Raw genomic sequence first — 22,875 nt, forward strand, 5'->3', positions numbered from 1 at the left:
GTTCAGTCTGGCTCTCAAATTCTCCAAGTCTCCGAGCTTGGTGTAATGGGGGTCTACTTAGTCAAGGATGAACTTCAAAAGAAATTGAGTGTATAGGGAAATGCAAACACTCTGCCTTTGTGGAAGTTTAAAAAAAAATGTTTACCGTGGTCATGGATAGCTGGGTGACTTTCCATTTTAGAACTCTACCCGTCTAGTCAATAGGTGCATTATGCAAAACTGGATACATTGCATCACTGTGAAGGACTTTAGACTGCGGTTTGCAAAAGCAGAATAAATTTTCTCGGAGTTGCACCGTTATGTACACACACACACACACACACACACACACACACACACTCACACGCCCATTGGCAGCGACGGCCACACCTCACGGCTCCGGGGGAAGCCACAGACCTCAGCTGGACGAGCTGAGCCTGGACTAGAGGAACTTTCCGCGGGACTCGGGAAGGACAGCACCGCCCCCCCACCCCCCGCGGCTGTCGGCGAGCCGGAGCACCAGGCGAGCGCGGCGGCGGCAGGTCCTCGGTGCGCCCCCCGCGTCAGGGCCTGGGTGGTGCGGTGGCTGCGGGAAGCTCCGGGGCTGCAGGGCCCGGTGCCAGTGCGCGCGCGCCAGCCGGCCCGGGGCCGCGTCCGCCGTACGGCCCTCGCAGCCGGCCTCTGCGCCCTCGGGCAGCCCGTCTCCCGCCGCCCGCCGCTGCCCCGAACATGGCTGCGCGCCGCGCCGCCACCCTCGCCTGCTCGCTGCTGCTCCTGTCCGCCGCTCTGCTCCCCCGCGGCTGCCGGGCGCGCTTTGCCGCGGAGCCGGACTCGGAGCACGACGCAGAGGAGACGCAGGTTTTTCCCGAGTCGCCGATGCAGAGACCCACGGTGCTAGTGGCCATCCTCGCCCGCAACGCTGCGCACGCGCTCCCGCACTTCCTCGGCTGCCTGGAGCGGCTGGACTACCCTAAGAGCAGGATGGCCATCTGGTAAGAGCGCGAGGCGGCGGCCGCCAGGCCCCGGACCGTGGGGCGCGCGGGGCGCGCGGTGAGCACACCTCCCGCAGACCGCGCCGCTCCCGGGCGGACGGGATGCGGAGGTCGGGTTGGGGAGGGACGCGCCGGGCTGGGTGCGCCTGGGGTGCCCATAGGGATGGCCAGTCCGCGCCGAGGTCCGGGGCGTGCGTGGGGGTGTGGATCGCGGTGGCCTCGTCCCCTTCCCCGAGAAGGGCTTGTGGGGATCCCGCAAGAGGGCTAGCTGCGCGCCTTTCAACTCGCGAGGTTTCCTTTTTCCCGCCTCCTACCCCTAGCCCTGGAGTGAAGGAATAGGGGTGTCCATCCCCGCCTAGTCCTCCAGACGCGGCGTGAAGCCTAACTGTGGCTGGCCAGGGGGCTCCGGAGTGGCGAGGTGGCCGACAGCGAGCCGCCCTGGCTTCCCGGTGTCCGGCTCCAGCTGTCCCAGCTCAGAGGCTAGAATAGTGGCTCCGGGTTCTCCCGGGGATGGTGGGGTGGGGGCTCGGGGGTGGAGAAGGGATATGGACTCAGAGTTGGAAGTTAGGTGGGGCCACGCTGTCCTCCCAGCCGCGGAACCACGGTGGGCCCAGTCGCCTCCGCCTGCTCCAGGCTGTCCGCGCCGGTGCATCTTCCTGGGGCTCATTCCTCGCCGCAGATGCAAACCACGCGGAGTGCCCTGGGGGTATTGTGTCCTGGGGACGGAGCTGCCTTCGAGAAGGCAGACAGCCAAGTTTTGTTGCCCCGTCTAGAGCCCCTCACCTGGTAGTGTGTTTGTTGCGGGGACGGTCAGGACATCAGTGCGAGTGGCTGCCCCCGCACCAACTTTGAGAACTCGGTCTAGTCTCACACCTTTTAGAAAGGCGGGTATCAGAGGGCGAGACGTTGGTAGTCAGGGGAGCCGCTAAGAGGCCTGTGGAGGAAGAGGCAGACGCTGGCCCCGGGAGATAGGCAACCGGGAACGTGGACAAGAGGACGCTGGTCCTCCGAGGAAGACAGAGCCCAGGTCACCCCGGAGCAGTTTCTATCTTTCGTTGATAAACGGAGCCGTCCTCAGACAAGACGCATCCTTAAAGCCGCGGTTGGGCAGAACGAGAGAAGGGAGGATAGAGCAGGAGCTGGAACTGGCAGTACCTGGTGGGAGAAGTGCGGAGGTGAGAAAGCAAACATGAGATATAGTGCCGCACTGTGCTATACACTGCTTTACTATTACCCCGTCATACGTGACGGCAGCCACGGTGAAAGGCACGGTATGTGGAAAGGGAGAAGGGGGGTGCAGCCAGATTTTAAACCAGAAGGAAGAAGGATTTTTTTTAACCACTTCAATACCAAAGAAAATTTCACAAATGTCAGTTCTGAGGTGCTTTTTTCAAGAGTGATGTTTTACAATATGGTCTTGGTCTTTATGCATTGTTTGGTTTAAAAGAACATTGTTTGGTTTTAAGTTACCATAGGAAGTCAGTGAAGGCTGAAGCAGGTACAAGGCCCAGGTTTTGCTACCTGATGTACAGACATTCCTCTCTTCTATCATAGGGTGAACTTTTAAAAGACGTACTAGGATCCCTATTTTGCAAATGAAGCACTGCGACTCCGTCAGTTCAATAACTCCCTTGAAATCACAGAATTAAAAAATCTAAAACTGGAATTGGAACCCAACTTTGTCCCTAAAGTCTGCCCTATAAAAATAGTGGTGGCAACATATTACAAACAAAATTTGTATAAACCTATAGGCTACAAATTAGGAGGAAAGTTGTTCGCCACTTGCTTGATATGTGGCTTTGAGCCAGTTGCTTGGGGTCCACAGACATCAGTTTTCTCATCAGTAAAAGGAAGGAATTGGAAGAAATTATTTCAAAAATTCTTTCCAGCTCTTGAGTTCCATGGATTTTATGATATGATCAGCACCAAGCAGCAGTGATTATGCATCCTAAGCCCTCTGGATGTTCCATATTTTGTGGGTGTTGATGTTCTTTTCAGATGGCTAGTATTGACTTTTGGGAACTATCTTCCCTTAACCTTGTTAATAGTCCATGCAACTGTACCTTGTCCCTTATGGCCAGTGTTGCAAAGTTAAGGAAAAAAACCCAAGGTTTGAATAGGCCTTGGGCAACCACTGCATTAGCCACTAAAGACTCCTCTTTGAGTTTTGGTCTAGAAACCTTATATCATTTATTAGGTAATAATAATAACCAAAAGGGCAGTTTAAAAAGAGTCCTCTACAGCTCTCAAAGTACTTTCATTAATTATGTCATCTCAATTGGTCCTTACTACCACTCTGTAAAGAAATAAACTTATCTCCATTTTATAGAAGAAGACATTGTATCTAAAGTAACTGACTTAAGATTACACTTACTTATTAATTTCACAAATGCTTAATAATAAGAGCTCACAGTTATTCTAAGCACTTTACATTCACCATCAGGTCCGTACTGTGATCATACCCTTTTACAGATGAGAAAACTGAGGCACAGAGAGGTTGTGCAAGCACACACTCCTAATGACCAGCTTTTGTGAGATCAAGACACTATGCTAGGTTGTCCACAATAGCTAAATTGTGGAAGGAGCTGAGATGCCCTTCAACAGATGACTGGATTAAGAAGCTGTGGTCCATATATACCAATGGGATATTACTCAGACATCAGAAAGAACGAATTCTCAACATTTGCTGCAACATGGACGGCACTGGAGGAGATAATGCTAAGTGAAATAAGTCAAGCAGAGAAAGACAATTATCATATGATTTCTCTCATCTATGGAACATAAGAACTAGGAAGATCGGTAGGGGAAGAAAGGGATAAAGAGAGGGGGGTAATCAGAAGGGGGAACGAAGCATGAGAGACTATGGACTATGAGAAACAAACTGAGGGCTTCAGAGGGGAGGGGGTGGGGGAATGGGATAGACTGGTGATGGGTAGTAAGGAGGGCACGTGTTGCATGGTGCAGTGGGTGTTATACACAACTAATGAAGCATCGAACTTTACATCGGAAACCAGGGATGTACTGTATGGTGACTAACATAATATAATAAAAAACATTAAAAAAAAAAAAGACACTATGCTAGGGTCCAGCTGAAAAAAAAAGTTGAGTAAGGTGTGGCTTCTCACAGACAAATATGGCTCCTTTTACTGGGCAGTGTAAGGTGATCCGAATGGCATTTATAGGGTTTAGGGAGTGACAAAGGACTTCTAGATTAGAGAGGAGTAGTTGTGTGGTCATGGAAGCCTTCTTGAGGAGAGGTGACACTTAGCTGGAATGCAGTTTTGCAAGATAAGTAGGAATCCACTAAAACCTGGGAAGTAAGAGGGGTTCCAGAAAGAGGGAACAGTGAGGGGGGGAAAAAGACATTGGGACATTAACCAGAGTTTCCTGTCAGGTGGCAGGTTTACTGAGTGCAAATCTCCAAACTCATTGCATTGTACCACTGGAGCTGCTAACTTTGAGATTGGCACTAGGCCAGTATTTGGCTGTGAAGGTGATGGGATATTACCCTCCAGGAGGAAGTGGTAACTCAATTTAGGATGCTACAGCTTTGGAGAGCTCCTGCCAAGTACTTCCTTTTAGTCTGACAGTTTCAAGCTCTACTCAACATTCTGAGATGCCAAACTGACTAGTATCTACTCTGCAAATCCAGCATACACTAATGTCAAAGATGGTCGATGTCAAAAATGGCATTAGCTACCCAGAACTTTACACAACAGAACCAGGTGGCATATAGTGCCTGGGCTGCTAGTTTCCATTTAATCTTGTCTCCCGAGCTCTGTGCACGCTCAACCTTCTCATTCATCTGCTTATCTCTGATACTGTATAGAGGAACATCTGATAAGACTTCTTTCCTATATGAGTAAGGGGTGTGGTTCATTGAGCACATTCAGACTTCCCATTGGTGTAATGTGTTTTTTCGCACTGAAAGTTCTGGACTGTATTTGTAGTCAGTACCAATAAATTGCCCCCAAAACTTTTACTGTCAGAGAATGAGTACAGTTATCTCAGTTAGCATTAAGTTTATTTGGATTCTATGGAATTAAAGAAAGTTTATGTTTTAGAATACTTTGTACCAGGCAGAAGGAATACCTGTCACATTTACCTGTCTGATCTCAAAACCTCATCAAGCAGATAGTTTTCCTTCAAATATCATAATGGTGATAAGGAACTAAGATGTTCCTTGTGTTCTAATTAAAACTTGCACTGAGTTGATGGGAATCACTGCTGTGCTGAGATGAAGGGAACCGTTTGGGTGTAGTGGGTGCACTTTACTTCAATGGAGCCATGAACGGTGGCCTTAGCAACGGAGGGAAGGCTGACCTCATCCCCCTTCCCCAACCTATGATTAAGGGGAGGAGTGCCAAGTTGCAATGAAAAACGGAGCAGGGCACAAGGAAAAACATTTGACCCCAAAGACGCATTCAGTTTGTCTCTTGGAGCCTACCGTTGCCTGTGGGAAGACAGTGGGGATTCAGAGTCTGTGTAGTCAGAAGGCAGTAACTGCCATGTAATTATAGAACGATTGGACATTTCATTTGGTAGAGTTTTGAAAAGTAGCATACTACATTGGGAACCATTGTATGGCTTTCTAAATCAAGAGATGGTTTTCTGTTGACATCGACATAAATATCGGTGGGCTTCTACTTGTTCTGGGGTGCCGATCCCAACATTCGTGCACAGTACTTCATTGCTGCAGTGTTTGGGGAATTACCTTGGATTTTTCTCCACTTCTTCACGCTCAACCAGTGGCATTTTGGTGAATGTTTAACTAGACACACTAATGTAAGTGTGTTTATAAAATGTTTCAAACTACTATTAGTGATAGTTTTCAGCACCAGCAAGGAGAACAATGTTATATTTTATCATTACAGTCTTGACGTTCGATGCTTATGTTATCGCTATGGATAGAAGTTTCAGCTCCTGGGTGAAAAACTAGATGATACTTTGGTCCTTTTCTCTCCATTAGTCTGTTTTCCTCACTTTTCCACCTTCTTTTTCTTATTTTTTCCCCCAGCCTGGTGGTTTAGTAGTACCGAGGAGGGAGTATCCAAGCTTACAGTCAGGTATGCTAGGGTTTGAATCTCCTGTGTGATTGTGGGCACATCAGGGAACCTCTAACCAAGCCCAGCTTCTTCATCTGGAAATAACCAATAATAACACCTACCTCCAAGAGTTTTTTTTAAACAAGTTTTTAAACAAATGAAATAATGTATGGACTATGTCTTTTATGTAAATGCTACTAAATAGAAAATAGTTGCTATTTCCTATCCATCTTTTCCTTTTGGTCCCATCTCCTTTACCTTTTTCTTTCCAAATGAAGATTTTCCAAAACAATATATTCACAAGGTGCTCTCTCTATCTTCTTTCCAACAAAAAAAATTATTAGCAGAATGAAAACTAACTTTCATTTACTAATGAAAACTAAACACTTTGATAAGATAACTAATTAAACCCTGACAACAACCCTGGATGAGTGGTGCTATGACTCTCCTCACTTTACACAGACGGCAACTGAGGCACAGAGAATCTAAATAACTTCCCTGAGGTCACAAGGCTAGTGCCTGGTGGAGCCAGGATGTGACCCAAGCAGCTAATTTCCCAGACTGAGTACAGATGGTCTGTTTAAGATCAAGAAAGGACCAATTAGTTCTAGTTTTTGCTTCTGTCAGTTGACCCAACTTAGGAATATAAGAGTGCCAGTGTTTTCTTCTAAACAAGAATGGCCCTTTCTGCTTGACTGACACAAGGGACTCAGTGGTTCCCTTCCGCTGTCTTGATAATTTCGTCACTTAGCTTAGCCACTTTCTAGTTACTGAACTCAGCTTTGTGTTGGTGGATTTCATAGGTACAGAGTGAGACTAACTATGTGAATTGTACATAAATATGCAGATCACTTGCTATGATCACAGCTACATAGCAAAAGAAAGAAATTTATCAAGTGTTGTAAGTGGCAAATGAATAAGGCAGCACTATTGATAGGCATGGTGGCTGCAGCATCTTGGGTTCATACTGGTGAAACAGTTTCAGTTTTTCAGCCTTTTTAATTAGTGGTCTTAGACTTAGTTGATCTTTAAGCTCAACCTTCTTCCAAATGGTTGGAGAAAAGTATCAATCATTTCCCCACCCTCCAATTTCAAAGCATGATTGGTCCTCAGAATTACGTATTTCCTTTGGGTAAAAACTGAAGTGACTGATAAAAGGATGCCTAAATATTCCCTTGATTCTATTTTATTAACTGATGTCCATGGATTGGGAAACCAAAACATAGGGCAATTAAAGGATTTTCCCCTAATATATTATACAGTGACTAAGTATTGGGATGAGATAAAAGATTTCTAGATTTTAAGCCCAGTGTGACTGTTTTAATGTTGATTATTTTTAAGACTTATTTATTTATTTATTTATTTATTCATTCATTCATTCATTCATTCATTCATTCATTCAGCATGAGTTGGGGGAGGGAAAGGAAAGAGAGAATTTCGAGGAGACTCCATGCTGAGCATGGAGCCCAACGCGGAGATCATGACCTGATCCAAAATCAAGAGTCGAGTGCTTAACTGACTGAGCCACCCAGATACCCCTTGATTATTTTATAACAAATATAACTCATGGTTTAAAGGCACATGCCAGTTATTCTAAGCAGAGTTTGGTTTTTACAGATTTGTCTTCAGTGACTTTTTCCAGGTGATCCTACCACTGAGCTCCTTTGCGGCTCCAGGTACTGAAGCAGGCTTCTCGTGGCCCTCTCCCTTGACTGTCTCTGGTGGTCGTAGGAAAGAACAATGGGAGCTTTGTAACTGGGGAGGCTGCTAGTTATGCTCCGGCCCTTTTTCCACACTTAAGTGTACACATGGGTCATATCACTGTGTGGCACTGTCTTCGAGTCTTCAGCACAGTATAGTAGAACCATTATAAGGCTTACGTAGGGATAATAGTAGGACTATTCTAAGGCTTGTTTCTGCATATTTCTTTAAATAATGTAACAATAGAGCATACAGTTGAGTTAATGTCTGAAAAAAATTGATCAGGGGTGCCTGGGTGGTGCAGTCAGTTAAGTGTCTGACTCTTGGTTTTGGCTCAGGTCATGATCTCAGGGTCATGGGATCGAACCCTAAGTGGGGCTCTGTGATCAACATGGAGTCAGCTTAAGACTCTCTCTCTCTCCCTCTGCCCCTCCCCCACTCTTTCTCTCTCAAATAAATAATCTTTCAAAAATTGATTAGCCTATAATATGGTTGTTTGTCCCATTCCCCAGTTACTATATTCTGAAGACAGTTCACTACATGTGTTTAAATTATAGCTATTTTTCACCAGGAATTATGAAATGTGTCTCTTGTATATGTCTTGACATCTTTATTCTCAAAGGAGTGACTTGTTCATCTAACTGCACTTACACTGTGAACATATCAAAAATTGCTGATTTTAAAAATTCTGAAATCCCTTAGGGACCTTCTAGATTTATTTAATAGTAATTTAATTATTTTAAGAACTTTCTTGATTTTTTTCTCTTTTCAACTAAAATAGTAATATCCTCCTATAATAAAGATTCAAACAGGATGACAGAAACACGATAAAAAGTAAATCTCCCTTCTACTCTATGCCACCTGCCGGAGACAACCAATAACAGCTTCTTGTACATTCTTCTAGAAACTTTCTGTGGATGTACATATATTCTTTTAATGTTAATCCAAATATGAGTGTTCTATATATCCTGTTCTGCATAAGTGTGATGTTTTAAAATCTGTCTCTAATCCCAGCTTCTTAGAACTCTGCCAGCCCATACTCATGCCCTGGGTAGTTCAGTGAAAGCCAGTTTAACACAACACCCATACCAGATAGTTACTCTAAACACTTCCTTGATTACACTCATCCTGTTCCCTTGTCCTTGTGTCTCTGTTCCGTAGAAAATGTGGCCCTAAGCCCATTTAAAAACAGAACAACACTTTTTGAATGAAGTATAATATGCATCCCCAAAGTGCTTATATCATAAATGTATAACTTTTCACAAACTGAACAAGCCTGTGACACCAGCACCTGCCTCGCCAGGCCTGCATTTGTACACAACAGCGATTGTTGGGGCCGAGTAGCCACTGTCCCCTGGCCTTTGTCCAGCCAGTCACATCCCCATCAGGCCCATCCTCTGTGCAATTTTTATTAGGCCCCGCCGTCTGGCTCTTTGATGTGGCTTGCCTGGCCCTTGTAGAAATTTGGGTGATGACCCTTACTTAGAAGCGTCAGGAGCCCTAACACTCGAGCTTTCTAGAACGAGCAGGCTTGGAAAGCTGCCAGCGAATGACCTAGTGGTAAAAGATCATATTACTTTTTCCTCGGCTCTCCATTCCGCTGGTAGAAAAGCTGTGTGTTAATGTTCACAAAAGTAAAAAAGAATCCCATTATAGGTAATAATTGAAAAGCCATGAAGAATGTAAATAGAGCGGCTGTAATTAATTCCTTGGAACATTCAGCCATTCAGATCCAGGAAAATGCAGCGTTTGTGGTTGATGGCATTAGCCAAGTCTCTTGCATGAATTAAACCTTAGATCTGTCTGGAGGGTATTTCTTTTCCTCTCTAGGAGCACCATACAGTAATCTTTTCAGACTTAGACTTCCAATAATAACTTCGTGACATCCTGCCAGGGCTGAACTTATGACTTCTTTACACATCTCATTTAACTGCGGCAACGATTGTTATTATTTTAGTTGTTAAATTCATCATGCTGAAGACTGTCCCTGACTTGTTGGTTTGGCCGATGGGATTTCTTCCTCTGCAAACATAATGAAAGATAACCCCTTCCACCCCCCCCCCCAACAAGAATTTCTGATTAATGTTTCAAGACCCCTTAGAAGATGTGCATTTTGGAAATATAAATAATAACATAAGTAATGATCCTGGGCTGCATATGCCCTAAGAATATGGTGGAAGGCTGAGTGTGGGGCCGGGTCTGTTATTAAAGCATTCTCATGAGTACCTGGTTTAAGTAATAAATTGGCTGCATTGGAAGAATTCTTTACCCTCTAGGTCGAATTATTTAAATCTCTATTGAAGGACATGTCAGACTAGAGAGAGGAGGTTCCTTAAAATGCAACTTTTGCCACTTTGGCTGTTGTCATGGTCTCAATGTTTGTACACCCCCCACCCTGTTCCCCTCATCCTGTCTCAAAATTCATGTGTTGAAATCCTAAACTCCAAAGATGGTGGTATTAGGAAGTGGGGCCTTTGGGAGGTGCTTAAGTCATATGGGTGGAGCTCTCATGAATGGGATTAATGCCCTTGGAACGAGAGGCTCCAGAGAGATTCCTTACCCCTTCCACCATGTGAGGACACAGAGAGAAGACTGCATTCTGGTCTTCACAGGAACCTGACCATGCTGGTATCCTGATCTTGAATGTCTAGCTCCCAGAGCTATGAAAAACCTATTGTTTATAAGTCACCCAGTCGGTTTTATGTTCTTATAGCAGCCTAAGTCTGTTAGAACAGACAAAGACAGCAGTCAAATACAAGAAAATCACAAAGGTAGCTAAAAGTGCCTACATTTTAGACAACAGGGAAGTAGGACTCTTTCTTTCCATTCCCCATTCTTTCAAGAGTGATCATATATATTTTGGAGGTGGGGAGGGGAGTGGGCCATGGCAAGTTTCCTATTCTTGTAGGAGTAGAGATGATTCTGAGAAAGGGGATATAATGAAGGTACATTGATTGGCGTTTTCCCTAAAAAGTCACGTTAAGGGAAAAGTTTCTGCTTTTTAGGGTCTTGGGAAAGGCAACATTTTCTGGAGACTAAGACTGGAACTGGGATGTCTGTGAGAAATATGGTTGTGGACTTTTGGGGCTGTGGTGTTCCCAACATGGAGTCCCTTGCTGGACCACTGGACTGCTTTTTTAGTTTCTTGGTTTCCAGCCAGCCCCATAATCTGTTCAAGCTCCACACACCACAGTGATTATGGCTGAGAGCCGCCAAGATAGTGGAAAGTTACTGCCAAGTGGAATCGGGAATTTTCATGTCATCACCGCACCATTGAACAGTAGGCTTAATGCAGCCCTCACAGTACTGCACTCCCTCTGCTGGAAGCATGGGCTGGTTTGAGGGGGGAGCATTCAGTGAGACCATGTCTGGGGTTTGGGATGAATTCTGTGGGGTTGGCATGGAAGGCTTGAAACAGCTGGCATACTAAAATATTTTTAGAAAATTATAAATCTTTTTGCCTTTTCTCAGTCTTGCTAGACTTTAAGATTAATTGGGCACATTGATTTTCATCCTAGAAATTTTTCTTTATTGAGATAAACTATGAATGTATAAAGCAATGGACTAAAAAAATATTATGTGCATCCTTTTACTTATTTGGCCGTCACTGATGGTCTCTGTGGCAGAATCCAGGTGACCATGTTGAAATTAGTAGTTGAGGTGGCCTAAAAGTGACTCACCCCCACGGGTTTAGTTCATTGGCCATGAGTGGACATGGCCCTCCTCACTGTCCTGTGGACCTTTGGTTGAAGGCTGCTGGGCTTTAACTAGTGGTTCCTAAATACTGGTTCAGGGGCCACAACACCTAGGGCTTTTATTAGTTATGTGGATTTCTGGGTCCCTTTACAACCATGTTCAATCAGATGCCCTGTGGGAGTGGCCTGGAATCTGTATCTTAAACCTGTATATGAATGATTTGGATGCATGTGTGGGTTTGGGAATTACAAGGGCTGAGCTCCCTCCCAGAAAAGCCCTGGGTGGAGTAGGGGGCCCTCCTGAAAGGACTGAAGGCTGCGTATCCGTCTAAGGTACAGGCCATATGATTTTCAGAACTTGGAAAGTTGGCGTACTGTGAAATCTTCGAAACTCAGGATCCAGATGCTTAAGCAATCAAGAGGGCCAAAGGGTTTTCTTATTATGAGAAGAAGTAAAGTACGGGATTACAAGGGAGAGGCTCTGCCAGGTACGCATCCTTCGTGTTTTTTATTGAGTTGAGTGCATGTGGTCTCAGTCCCTCCAACAGTGGCTATTTTTAAACAAGTTATGTTTTGTTTTGTGTTTTAAAGGCAATGCCCCATGCTACCCACTCTACGGAGTGCCTTGCTCTGGGGCTCAGTATAAAATGACACTCCTTCAGACCCTTCTCTTTGTTCAGTGTCTCTCACATCTTGAGCTCATCAGGCATTTCGTTTCATAAAAGAAAAGACGTCTGTTGATGAACATCTTTTCACAGAGTGGAGGGAAATCAAATCAGTGCATTTTCTTTCAATAAAAAGTGGTCATCTGAACCACTTCAGTCCTCATATTCCCGAGGCTTGGTTCTTTTGTTGCTTGTGATTAATTTTCTTACCGTTGATTTTTCTCTTTGGCACATCATGAAAACCTCCTCCCCTCATTTGTGAAATGTATAAACCGTCTGTGAAATTAGCCTGCTTCCAGTAGTTGGCCGTTCAGCCTTAATTATATGATATTATAAAGTCCCGAAGCCTGGGGTCTTCATTACTTATGAAATTAAAATTTAAATTTTTGGAAATTCACACAGTTCTCGTCCGCTGTACAAAGGATTGTTCTGAGTTGGGCGCTGCTGCGCAAAGTTACGTGCAAATTTCGTAGTGTTGCGTTATCATAAGCACACCCACAGGCAGCCTTCTCCGGGGAAGATCTCAACTCAGTTTCTAAATCTCCTGCTGTTCAAAACCTCGTTTTACTGTGTTCTTTTGGTGATAGGTCTATGAAAAATTCCGTTGTAAAAGTTCTCAAATTATGCATCCATTTTCTTTTTTAGTCCTTTTTCTTCTCAAAGATGTGAGCTGTATTCTATCATTTAGTGCTTCCCACCGAGAAATAACAGTCATCTGGGAGGAAGGTGTGGCTTGCCGTACCTGGGTGTCTCCGGGACAGTTGCCCCTAGCCAAGAGCAGCCTCATCCATTTTTCCTGCAGTGTGCATATATCATTGTTTTGTTATTTGTGTTGCCTCGTGAAAGGGCTAGAGGTGTTGCTTATGCTGTGTCATTTTGTACAAGCCCTTTATTCTCTCTGGGCCTCAGTTTCCTCTCCTGTAACAAAAGAGGAATGTGCTAGAGTTGTGCTTCTCAAATGTGGCTGCTTATTAGAATCATTTGATGAAGTCTGAAAAGACACTGATGCCCAGGCCCCACCCCCAGACCATTCAAGTCTGAATTTCTGGGGTAGGATCGGGCAAGTGACATATTTTAAAAACTTCCCAAGGGGCGGCAACATGCTGCCAGGCTTGAGAACCTTTGGATGCGAAGTTCTCTGGAATCCCTTCCTGATCTGACAGTAGTATGCCCTTCATGGGAGTGACCATATCCAGAGAACATTCACAAATCGTAGCTCTGCACGATTGGTGTTTCCTGGACTCTCTGCCTCAACTCAGATGTTTTTGGGGTAGCCTAAAAAGAAAAAATCTAAGTCTTCTCTGAAGCTCATTGTATTTCACCCTGTTGTATAGTGTGCCCAAAGGTGTTCACTGAGAGTGTGGTCTCCTGCAGAGGACAGTTGCTATGGGATGACTGAGCTGCCAAGGGACAGCAACAAGACGGCTGGCTTTGCAGGGACACGCACTGGAGCTTCTCACGAAGGGACCGCGTGCACCAGGTGCAGAGACAGCCGCAGCCCACAGCTTCGTGCCCGTTGCGCACAGATGCTGCCCCTTGGCGAAGGGAGCTGTGTATATCAAGGCTTCTAGGCACATCTTGCCAAGCTCCGGCCACTCAGGATTCCTTCCCACAGTATGTGTTTGGTGTGTTGCCCGGCCTTGCTTTTAGGCATTCTGTTTCATACTGTGCAGAGCTTCTAATCATCTCTGGGTATTGAATTTCTGATGTTACTTTTAATGGCTTTGGATTTTCGCTTCTTTTGTTTCTCGATTTGCATGAACAGTGCTGCCTTTGTCCAGTGGTCTTGACTCAGCTCCAAAGCCTCTCCTGGGCATCAAAGACACACTGGATCTTCATTTCTTGGCATCAGCTTCCAGCAGCGCCAGCAGGTGACCGAAGGTTACAGCCCCACTTCTGGGCCAGTCTTCTGTCTCCTAAAGAAGATTAGATTTTGCCAAGTCCCCTTTGATAATGGTGCTGAATCTTAATAGCTTTTCCTAAGGCCTGTGCCAATCCTGGTGAACCGAAGGAGAAGTGCCGGCATTTGTCTGAAGAGGAAAGGATAGGAACTCACTAATATTGATGGGACTCCCCCCACCACTGTCCCATGAAAGGTAGATTATTAAGGATCCCTCTGGGAAACACCGAAGCCCCAGGTGCACTGGCCAGTCGACACTGATGTTGCCATGGTAAAGGCCAAACCCTCCTTTTCCCATGCATCTCACCAAAATAAAGGCAGTAGTTGGACTCTCAGTTATCCGTGATGGGATTATCTCTATGTTGGATATACCGAGGCCAGTTTTTGATAACAGGTCAGTTTGGTACAATACACCAACACACCCTTGTGCCGTGTCTCTTCTGTGCTGCCCAGGAGTTGCGTGTTTAGACAATAGAGAGTAATTTGTATGTCAGCTCAGAGAATAAGTTGGAAGGTATTCTGGCACATTCCACACAAGGCATTCCAATAGCAGTTGTATCTGGCCTCTTAGCTGTTTGCTTTTTTTGTGCTGTCTGTGCCATGCCCTGCCATATTTTCAGATTTTCATGAATTCTTTGTCTTGCCTTGGTCTCTTCGTCTATGTAATAAGTGCTGGACAGCCTCACCTTGAAGAGCTTTTCTAGCTACAGACTGCTAGGTATTTGTAGCTCTACCACCGACACCACGTAAAATGAAGTAACTTACTCTGTTGCCGAACTACTAGGGATGCCATTTGAGTCTTCATTTCTTTATTTGTACTTATATTTTACTTATTCAGTAGTTTTGACTTATCTGTGTCTCATATCCTTGGTGCACAGACTAATGGTTTGTCGTTACATGAAATTATAAAATTAAAAAAAGTGTTTGCCCTTTGTGATGGCTAATTTTATATATCAACCTGGCTGGACCATGGTGCCTGGATAGATGGTCAGACATTATTCTGGATGTTTCCAAGAGGCTGTTTTTAGATGAGATTTACGTTTAAATTAGTGAACTTTGAGTAAAAGTTGCCTTTCAGTTGCCTTCCATAATGTGGATGGACCTCATCCAATCAGTTAAAGGTATGAATAAACAAAAGACTGACCACCTCGACCAAGAAGGAATTGTGCTTGTTATTAAACTGACTTTGGACTTGAACTGCAACATTGGCTCCTTCCTGAATCTCCAGCCTGCTGGCCCATCACATGAACTTTGAACTTGCCAATCTCCACCATTGCTAGGAATTGTGAGCCAATTCCTTAAAATCTCTCTGCCATACATACATATATATATGAACTTTGACTAACATAACCTCTAATCTGAAAGAAAATACCATCTCATTATGAACAACAACAGCTAAAATAAGAACCGCGATAAGAAGGAAAGGAACCCAGAAAATTATGTCAGAAGAGATTGCTCCCAGCCGGAGCGCGGGGAAAATCAGTGCTGTGGGTGCTTGGGCTGGAGTATTTGTGGCACGAGTATCCATATTGCAAATGTTTCATTAAATTTGCCTTTTCTCATGCTTGCAAAAATAAGTAAGTTCAAGTCTGCCCTAGAATGTCCCCCGATTTTGGAAAAGGCAAAAATGGGAGTTTGACACTTGCCGTCGTGATGGGAAACAATGTACATTTATTTTTGCAGAGGCTTCTGGCCGGCCTACGAGCCTGTGTATTTTTCTCAGTCTATCATGTGAGGAAAGTTGCTTTAAAGCACAACTTGGATATTGGGAGAACCTGCTGGTTGGAGACCAAGTTTCACCAGGCTATGGGATTATTGCACGGAAGTGTTAGCTCTTCCCCAGGGAGAGGTTTTACTGCACAGTGGTGTCATTGTGTGGCAGAGATGCTGAAGATTGCTCTGCAGTGATGTCTTCTGAGGCCAGGAACATGAGTACCCATGAAAAGCACCTGTAGCATGAAGCTGAGTGGGGCCGTGTCCTTCCCTGCCGCTGCTAGAGTATAGGGGCCCCAGAATAAGTGAGGGGAGTGGACTGGACCCAGGGGAGACAGAATTCCTTGTCTCCTGATTTTGAATATATATGCTACAGAAAGATAAAATCAAGAAGGTAAAAAAAATTTTTTTTCTAAGAATGTTCCCACTGGTGATTCTTTGACTTAACGTTCTTGGGGTTCAGTCTCTAAAATCAAACTCTTTTCAGAGCTATAGCCAGCAAATAAAAAAACAAAACCTTCCGCTGGATCAGGATTATCTTAAGAAAGCATGGCTCTTTGGATGCCTCTCTCAGCTCTCTCTGATCTTGGCTACTCAGATGATACCGTCAAACTGGAAGCTAGCTGCTCTGGTTCCCTACAATCTAGCGCCAGCTGTTTTGAGCCTCTGAAGTAGATACATCTCTCCTAGGATACCTTAGTAACACTGGGGCTCGGGCCCTGTAGCATAAAATGCTCTAATAAGCTTTTCTTCTGATATAACAGTAAATGTGATTTTAAGGGACAGAGGGTCAAACAATTTCTGCCCTGAAGCCAAGTGGATTTTGAAGCTTTTCCTCTTGTCTATGTAATAAGGTATCTGAGATTTGGTGCTGCTTCCTCTAATCTGTATATCAGCCGGTCAAGTTTTAGAAAATAAATTGCATTGACATTCTGTAGCTTTGAACTAGAAAGCAAATAGTTTCCCTAAAGGGAATACTTAATCTTTTGAATGTCAAAGGAGCAGAAGATAAATAAACCATGGTCTGCGTTTCACCTTCTGAAACCATTTCTCTGTCCTAGGTTTTTGAAGTTCTCATTCTAATTAATCCTCCCTGCTTTTACTCCTACTCTTACCAATGTTGTGCATTTCATGCCATTTTCTCTTCTCCTGTTCTTTCCTTTTTAGTTTTTCAAAGAGGCATTTTTCTAGGTAGGTTTTTGCTAATTTATTGATGGATTGCTCCTGTTTATTTATGGATAGAGTTGGTGGTACTAGAAACTCAGGTATCTTATCTGAAATAATTAGGAGAAGCTAGTCTTCATATCACCCTGTAAAAAATGTCAAGGACTTGACAGAATCCAGACAGGTTAATTCTCGTTTTGAGCAACTTTAAAAAAAAAATTGTTTGCCTTTCTTGGCCTTTGATCCCTGAAAAGACCAAGGTTACACATGGCTACAGTCTGTAGTTAATTTCACCCTGGGTGGTAAAATAAGACACTATGGTTTCCAGACCCCTGAACAATCAACTGTTAACAAGTGAGCTCATTTTTGGTAGAAGATTCGCATATGTCATTGTCTTAGAAGAGACATGCGCTGCAGATCCTGTCTGGGGACCTGCTTCCAAAGACTTGTTTGAACTCTTCCCAGCTCAATCTGAACTTGGCCTTCCTCTTGCTTTTACATTTCAAAGAACTTGAGTGAGGCACACCCACAACCAAGTAGACAGTAAAACAAAACCCAGTAAACCTGTTGTGAAAAGTGAGAGGGACAGCAGTTGTTATTTTATGATTATTTTCATTTAATTCTGTCACTGAGAAGAAGCTCATACTTTTTTCAGGGTCCATAGAAAAGTAGAAAACTGTGATTATGTCTTTAAAAGTACTGTTTAAATTGAAGTCTTATGTAAAAATATGAGGTGCATGGATATTTTGTTGCCTTAACTTAAAGGCCTGCTTTTTTTTCTTTAAGATTTTATTTTTTTGAGAGAGAGAGTGAGAGAGAGAGAATGAGCATGATCGGGGAGGAGGCGCAGAAGGAGAGGGAGAAGCAGACTCCCTGCTGAACAAGAAGCCTGATGCAGGACTCAATCCCAGGACCCCGGCCGGGATCATGACCTGAGCTGAAGGCAGATGCTTAACCAACTGAGCCACACAGGCACTCCTAAAGGCCTGCATTTTTAATAGTATACTGGAACCAGCAGGATGGTAACCAAACTCCACGATGGCCCCAAATGATCCTTGCCTCCTGGTGGTCAGCCCTTCAGTCGTCTTCTCCCATGCTGAATCATGTGACCAAAAAGTACAGGTGGCAGTTGAGTGTGTGACTCTCAAAGACCAATCATAAGAGGGGTTGCCTTTTCTGTCATGGCCTCCTGGATTGCCTGCTCCCTGCCATGAGGACACTGAAAGAGTCCCAAGAAGAAGCCCATGTGAGGAGGAACTAAGGCCCATAACCAACAGCCAGCACCATCTTGCTGCCATGTGAGTGATTTACCTAGGAAGTGGATCTTCCAGCCCAATCTGGCTTTCAGATACCATCTAAGAGGAGCTCATGAGAGACTCCAAGTAAGAATGTCATAAACTCCTGACCCACACAGTCTAAGAACACAATGAACATCATTGTTGAAGGTGCTGTGTGTGATAGAGACCCTGCTCCCATGGAGCTTTGCTGTCCTGGAGAACAAGTACATAAGGAAACAAGATGACTTCAAAAAATGGGTGTTAAGGAGAAAGTGAAACTGGGTAATGGGGTATATATGAAGACGTGGCTAGGAGAGTACTTCATACAAGGTGGTGAGAAGGGCTTTTTAGGAAGGTGATATTTGAGCCAAAGTCTGAATGATGGGGAGCTACCTTGTCAAGATGGTGGAGAGGGGAGGAAAGAGGAGAGAAAGGGAAGCAGTCAGGTTTCTAAGAACAGATCTCACTTGTTGGAAGAGAGCAAAGATAGTCTAGCTAGTCTATTTTGGACAGATGTCCGTTTTGCCTTCTGAATGGCACTCCGTTCTTCTTTGGGCTTCTTCTTGGGGGAAATATGGTCAGTTATCAATATCATCAACAAACATATAACATGCTTTTATTTTAATTCTTATCGATCCATTTAACTACACAGTTGAAGTGCCACTAGTTATTGGAAACAAGTATTATTTGTACTACTAGCCTTTGAGTGTTGTCAAAGGTCGGTAAATTAGAATGTCAGCAAATTCCTTCCTTTAGCATCCTCTGCATCCTGATTTCACAGTGGAATGTTCTCAAAAGACCTTTTTCCCCCTCTATTGTCATCAGTGGGCATGCCATCCACTAACAGGATTTAGAGGTCCAGTACTCATAAAAAATTTCAGTGCTTTACTTGAAAATAACAAAATAAAACTAAACAAAACATGCAATTCTAACAATAATGAGGACATCCTACACAGCCATGCAAAGAGTCTAAAAAGCAAGTGAGTGCTGGACACCATCAGACCTGATTCACCTCTTCCAGCGTAGATTAAGGGGGTTGGGAGGGTCTGCTGCCATGACATCACTGAGTTCTAGATGAATTATTTGCTGTACTTTAATTTGTTTCCTTTAGGCATGAAGCACAAGTTTGCAAAAGTAGAGATCGCTGTTCTAGATCTTGCTCTGCATCTTCCCACAATAATCATTTGAACACAGTCCACTTTCGATGTCCCTGGTCCCTTAGTTGACATCATAGTACATCTCATCTTGATTAAAAAGAACATTTCTCAGAGTGGCTCTGGGCTACACAGAGCAATTTGTTTTGGGTTTGCTTCAGTGTATGCTTAGTTTCTGAGTTTCAACGTGGGATGTTAAACCCTTAACAACTCTTCCTCAGTTTCCATTGTTGGAGGCTTTGATTTCTCTGTCTCCTAAGTCAGGAATGAGATCACCAAACAAAGAATGTGAATTAAAAAAAATCAGCTTTGGTTGAATATTTATTTTCTTTTTAATCTCCTGCTTTGTCAATTAATGTAACCGAAAACTTCGTGAGGCCCAAGTACAAAGGGTACGGATTACCGATTTAAAGAGAAAAACCCCACAAACCAATATTCAAGTTATGTTTCCTGCATAAACCCATCAGTTCTGTCCTGGGGAAAAGTCTCAATGAGTAATTATTTCAGACCAGTGAGCTCATAGCTGTCTGCTTGGCAACGCTCAGCTCTGGTTTCTTCATGAAAAATAAGATACCTGCCAGGATTTTTCTGTCTCATACCTGAGCTTTCACAAACGCTGCTTTTCACCCCTTATGATTTAGATTCTTTAGGTCAATGACATTTTCTCTACCTCCGTATGGTGCAACCGAGAAGCGAGTTGATACTGAGAAGCCACAAATCAGAATAGAGAGAAATGACTCCGTTATTTTCAAAGGGAGGGGCATATTCACAGGGACTATAAGAAAAGATCTTAGTTGTTCAAATTCAAGTGTTCACATTCAAGATGTTTCAAAAACTAATCTGTAATAAAATAATAATTGTAATCTGGTTTGCTTTAAGCAGATGTATGGTTCCACAATGATCTCTATTTATTTTTTAAAAGCTTCCTCCACTCCTCTACTTTTGGCATTTTTACTGCTTGCTACTGGCAGAAAATATTTCTTCCTTCTCAATTTATTCTGATCCCTGCTGTCTGGAGCATCTTCCAGAATACTAATTTATGACTTTGAAAGATGACATATTTATTTTTGTAAGGGCCTCTGTGTCAGATTTGGCTCTAAAATATCTTAGGTCTTCTCGCTTAAATATTCTTGTGTGCAGTAACTCCACGTATATTTTAGCAAATACCTACATTTTTAAAGTACGGCAAAGAATGTGTGTAGTCTGCAAAAGGTTTGTACTATTCCTTGATTTTATTAGCAATAAAAAGATTCTTATGAATGAAATCATTGTTAAGATTTGTTTTCCCTTTTGTTTATTTCACTTCTGAAATATTTTGAAACCTTGATTTCCGGAACGGAAACTTCATATGCTTCCTAGGGAAGGCAATATAACACACCATTTAGAATAATTAATACTGGAAAAGGTATATCCTTCTTCCCCCTATAATACAATAGTGGAACAAATCACCCATCCCCAGTTCAAACGCAGTGAGATGGGAAGAAGGGGTGTTCAGTTTGAATGATTTAAATCTCTCAAAATGTGATTTTTTTTACAATTATTTTTAAGTAATCTCTACGCCCAACATGGGGCTTGAACTCACAACCCTGTGATCAAGAATCACATGCTCCACCGACTGAGCCAGCCAGGCGCCCCTCAACATATAATTTTTAAAAGTAGTTTCATTTTTTCCAAATATGCTTGGTAATTTAGGATAAGGCTCTTTGCTATCCTTGGAGAATCATTTTTAATTAATATATGATAGTTGTGTCTGCTTAATGTCTTTATTGTTGATATATGAAAGATTTTTCTGAAGAGTTTATTATATTATATAGTACTCTGCACTCTAATACCCTTCACTTAATAATGAGAGCTAATATTTACTGGATACTTACTGTGTACCACGTATTTCCACGGGACTTTCCATGAGTAAATTCATGTAGAGATCACAACAGCTGCGTGAGACACCTAATGTTATTAGTAGCCTCGTCTGACCAAGGAAAAATGAAGTCCAGATAAATGAAGATTTTTCATCTGATCAGTGGCAGAGCAGTGACCTGACCCAGGCCCAGATGCAAGTTGACTGTGGAGCTAATGAAGCTTGAGCTCCAGTCCTCTTGCTAGGGGGCCCATTGCGATGTATGCAACATCTGTTTTGGTAAAATGTGCAAAAGGAAAATAGTTCATCAGCAGTTGGCTAAGACCAACACACTTGCCGCTATTTTGAGTGTTATTGGAGCAGCCATGTGTGCTCCTGGTATCTGGTTAAGGGGAAGCTGACCTGGGGATACATTTAGTTTGGGGTTAGGGGAATAACGTGGTTTAGAGTCGCTTCCTTGTATATATTTTCTTGTCCTTATGGTCTACTTGACACACAGGTAAAGAACCAAAGGCCCTGTTGTGCCGCTGGTATCAGAGCAAACGAGGTTTGGAGGAGAAACAATGATTGAAACTTGTCTCTAGAAACTACTTCCCATCTTCAGACATGAAAATTTCTTAAAGAATGATTTAGTTCTCATCAGCTGCTGGGCAAAACTAGACTTCTCTTCTATCAGAAACATGTGTGATAATGCAGTGAATAGAAACGAATATACTTGGAACCCTATGGGCCACTCCTTTTTTCCTTTTTCACGTGAAATAGACTATAGCAGAATCGCTGTGTCCGGAGAGCACAAGCATCTGGCCATGTGTCTGAGGACCACATGGGTTCGGCCTGGCAGCAAGCTCCCATTCTGTCCTAGCAGACCTAATAATGCATCTTGATCTGATAAAGTCTGGCCACGCCAATTGAAATGGCACACAAAAATGTCATGGATGCAGTGAAATGGCTTGGAAGTTTTCTTTTTTAAAAGATTTTATTTATTTATTTATTTGAGAGNTTTGTTATAATTATTTGGATTGTTATTTTTTCATTATAAATAAATATTTGCTTTAATACTTAATTTTATATTTGGAACTTTATATTCCTTTTTTTTTTTAAAGTAAACTCTACCCCCAACGTGGCATTCAAACTCACGACCCTGAGATTGAGAGTCGCAAGCTCCACCAACTGAGCCAGGCAAGCACCCATCCCTATATTCCTTTTCTTAAAATTAGTTCCCCCAAGTTATATAAGCTTCAGGCCCCACAAAACTTTGATTTAACCCTGTCTGAGTCCTTAGATTTCAAACCCAGCTCCTGCCCTCCTGCAGCCCCCAGCCACTGGGGTGGTACATAGGCCCTTTAAAACCTTGTTTTTATTTTTGAATGTCTCACAAACCAGCTGTTCTTTCAATTAAAGTTTCATGTTAGTGCTTTCTGAATTAATGAAGTTTATCCTTATTTAACATTTAAAAAAATAGCAACCCCAAATTTGTAGTTATAAATAGCATTTTAACACCCGGACTCACTTCCCACAATAAAATGCTTTGAAAACATTCTGTACAGCTGCTTTGGCACACTGAAGGGCAATTCTTAGCACAACGCGCCTGCTCCAGGCTTGCTGTATAATTCCCTCCTGGATCTAATTCAGTGAATGATACAAATTTTAGCGACTGATAATTTATAATCACAGTGGAAATTTTTAAATCATTTGACTCTGAGATATATTTAATAGTTAAGGGTCATTTAGT

The 22,875-nt window shown here is 43.3% G+C and overlaps 1 protein-coding gene across 1 annotated transcript in view; it reads left to right on the plus strand.

Annotated features, from left to right (window-relative positions):
• The first annotated feature begins 369 nt into the window (after nt 1-369).
• Nucleotides 370-22,875, plus strand: part of COLGALT2 (collagen beta(1-O)galactosyltransferase 2) — a 109,349-nt gene continuing 86,843 nt past the window's right edge. The window contains exon 1 of the mRNA XM_034666808.1: nt 370-971. Within this exon, the coding sequence (XP_034522699.1) occupies nt 709-971 (263 nt within the window). The 5' untranslated portion in view covers nt 370-708. The remainder of the gene's footprint in view (nt 972-22,875) is intronic.

This window comes from Ailuropoda melanoleuca, chromosome 8 (genome assembly GCF_002007445.2).
Source record: "Ailuropoda melanoleuca isolate Jingjing chromosome 8, ASM200744v2, whole genome shotgun sequence".
Classification (NCBI taxonomy): domain Eukaryota; kingdom Metazoa; phylum Chordata; class Mammalia; order Carnivora; family Ursidae; genus Ailuropoda; species Ailuropoda melanoleuca.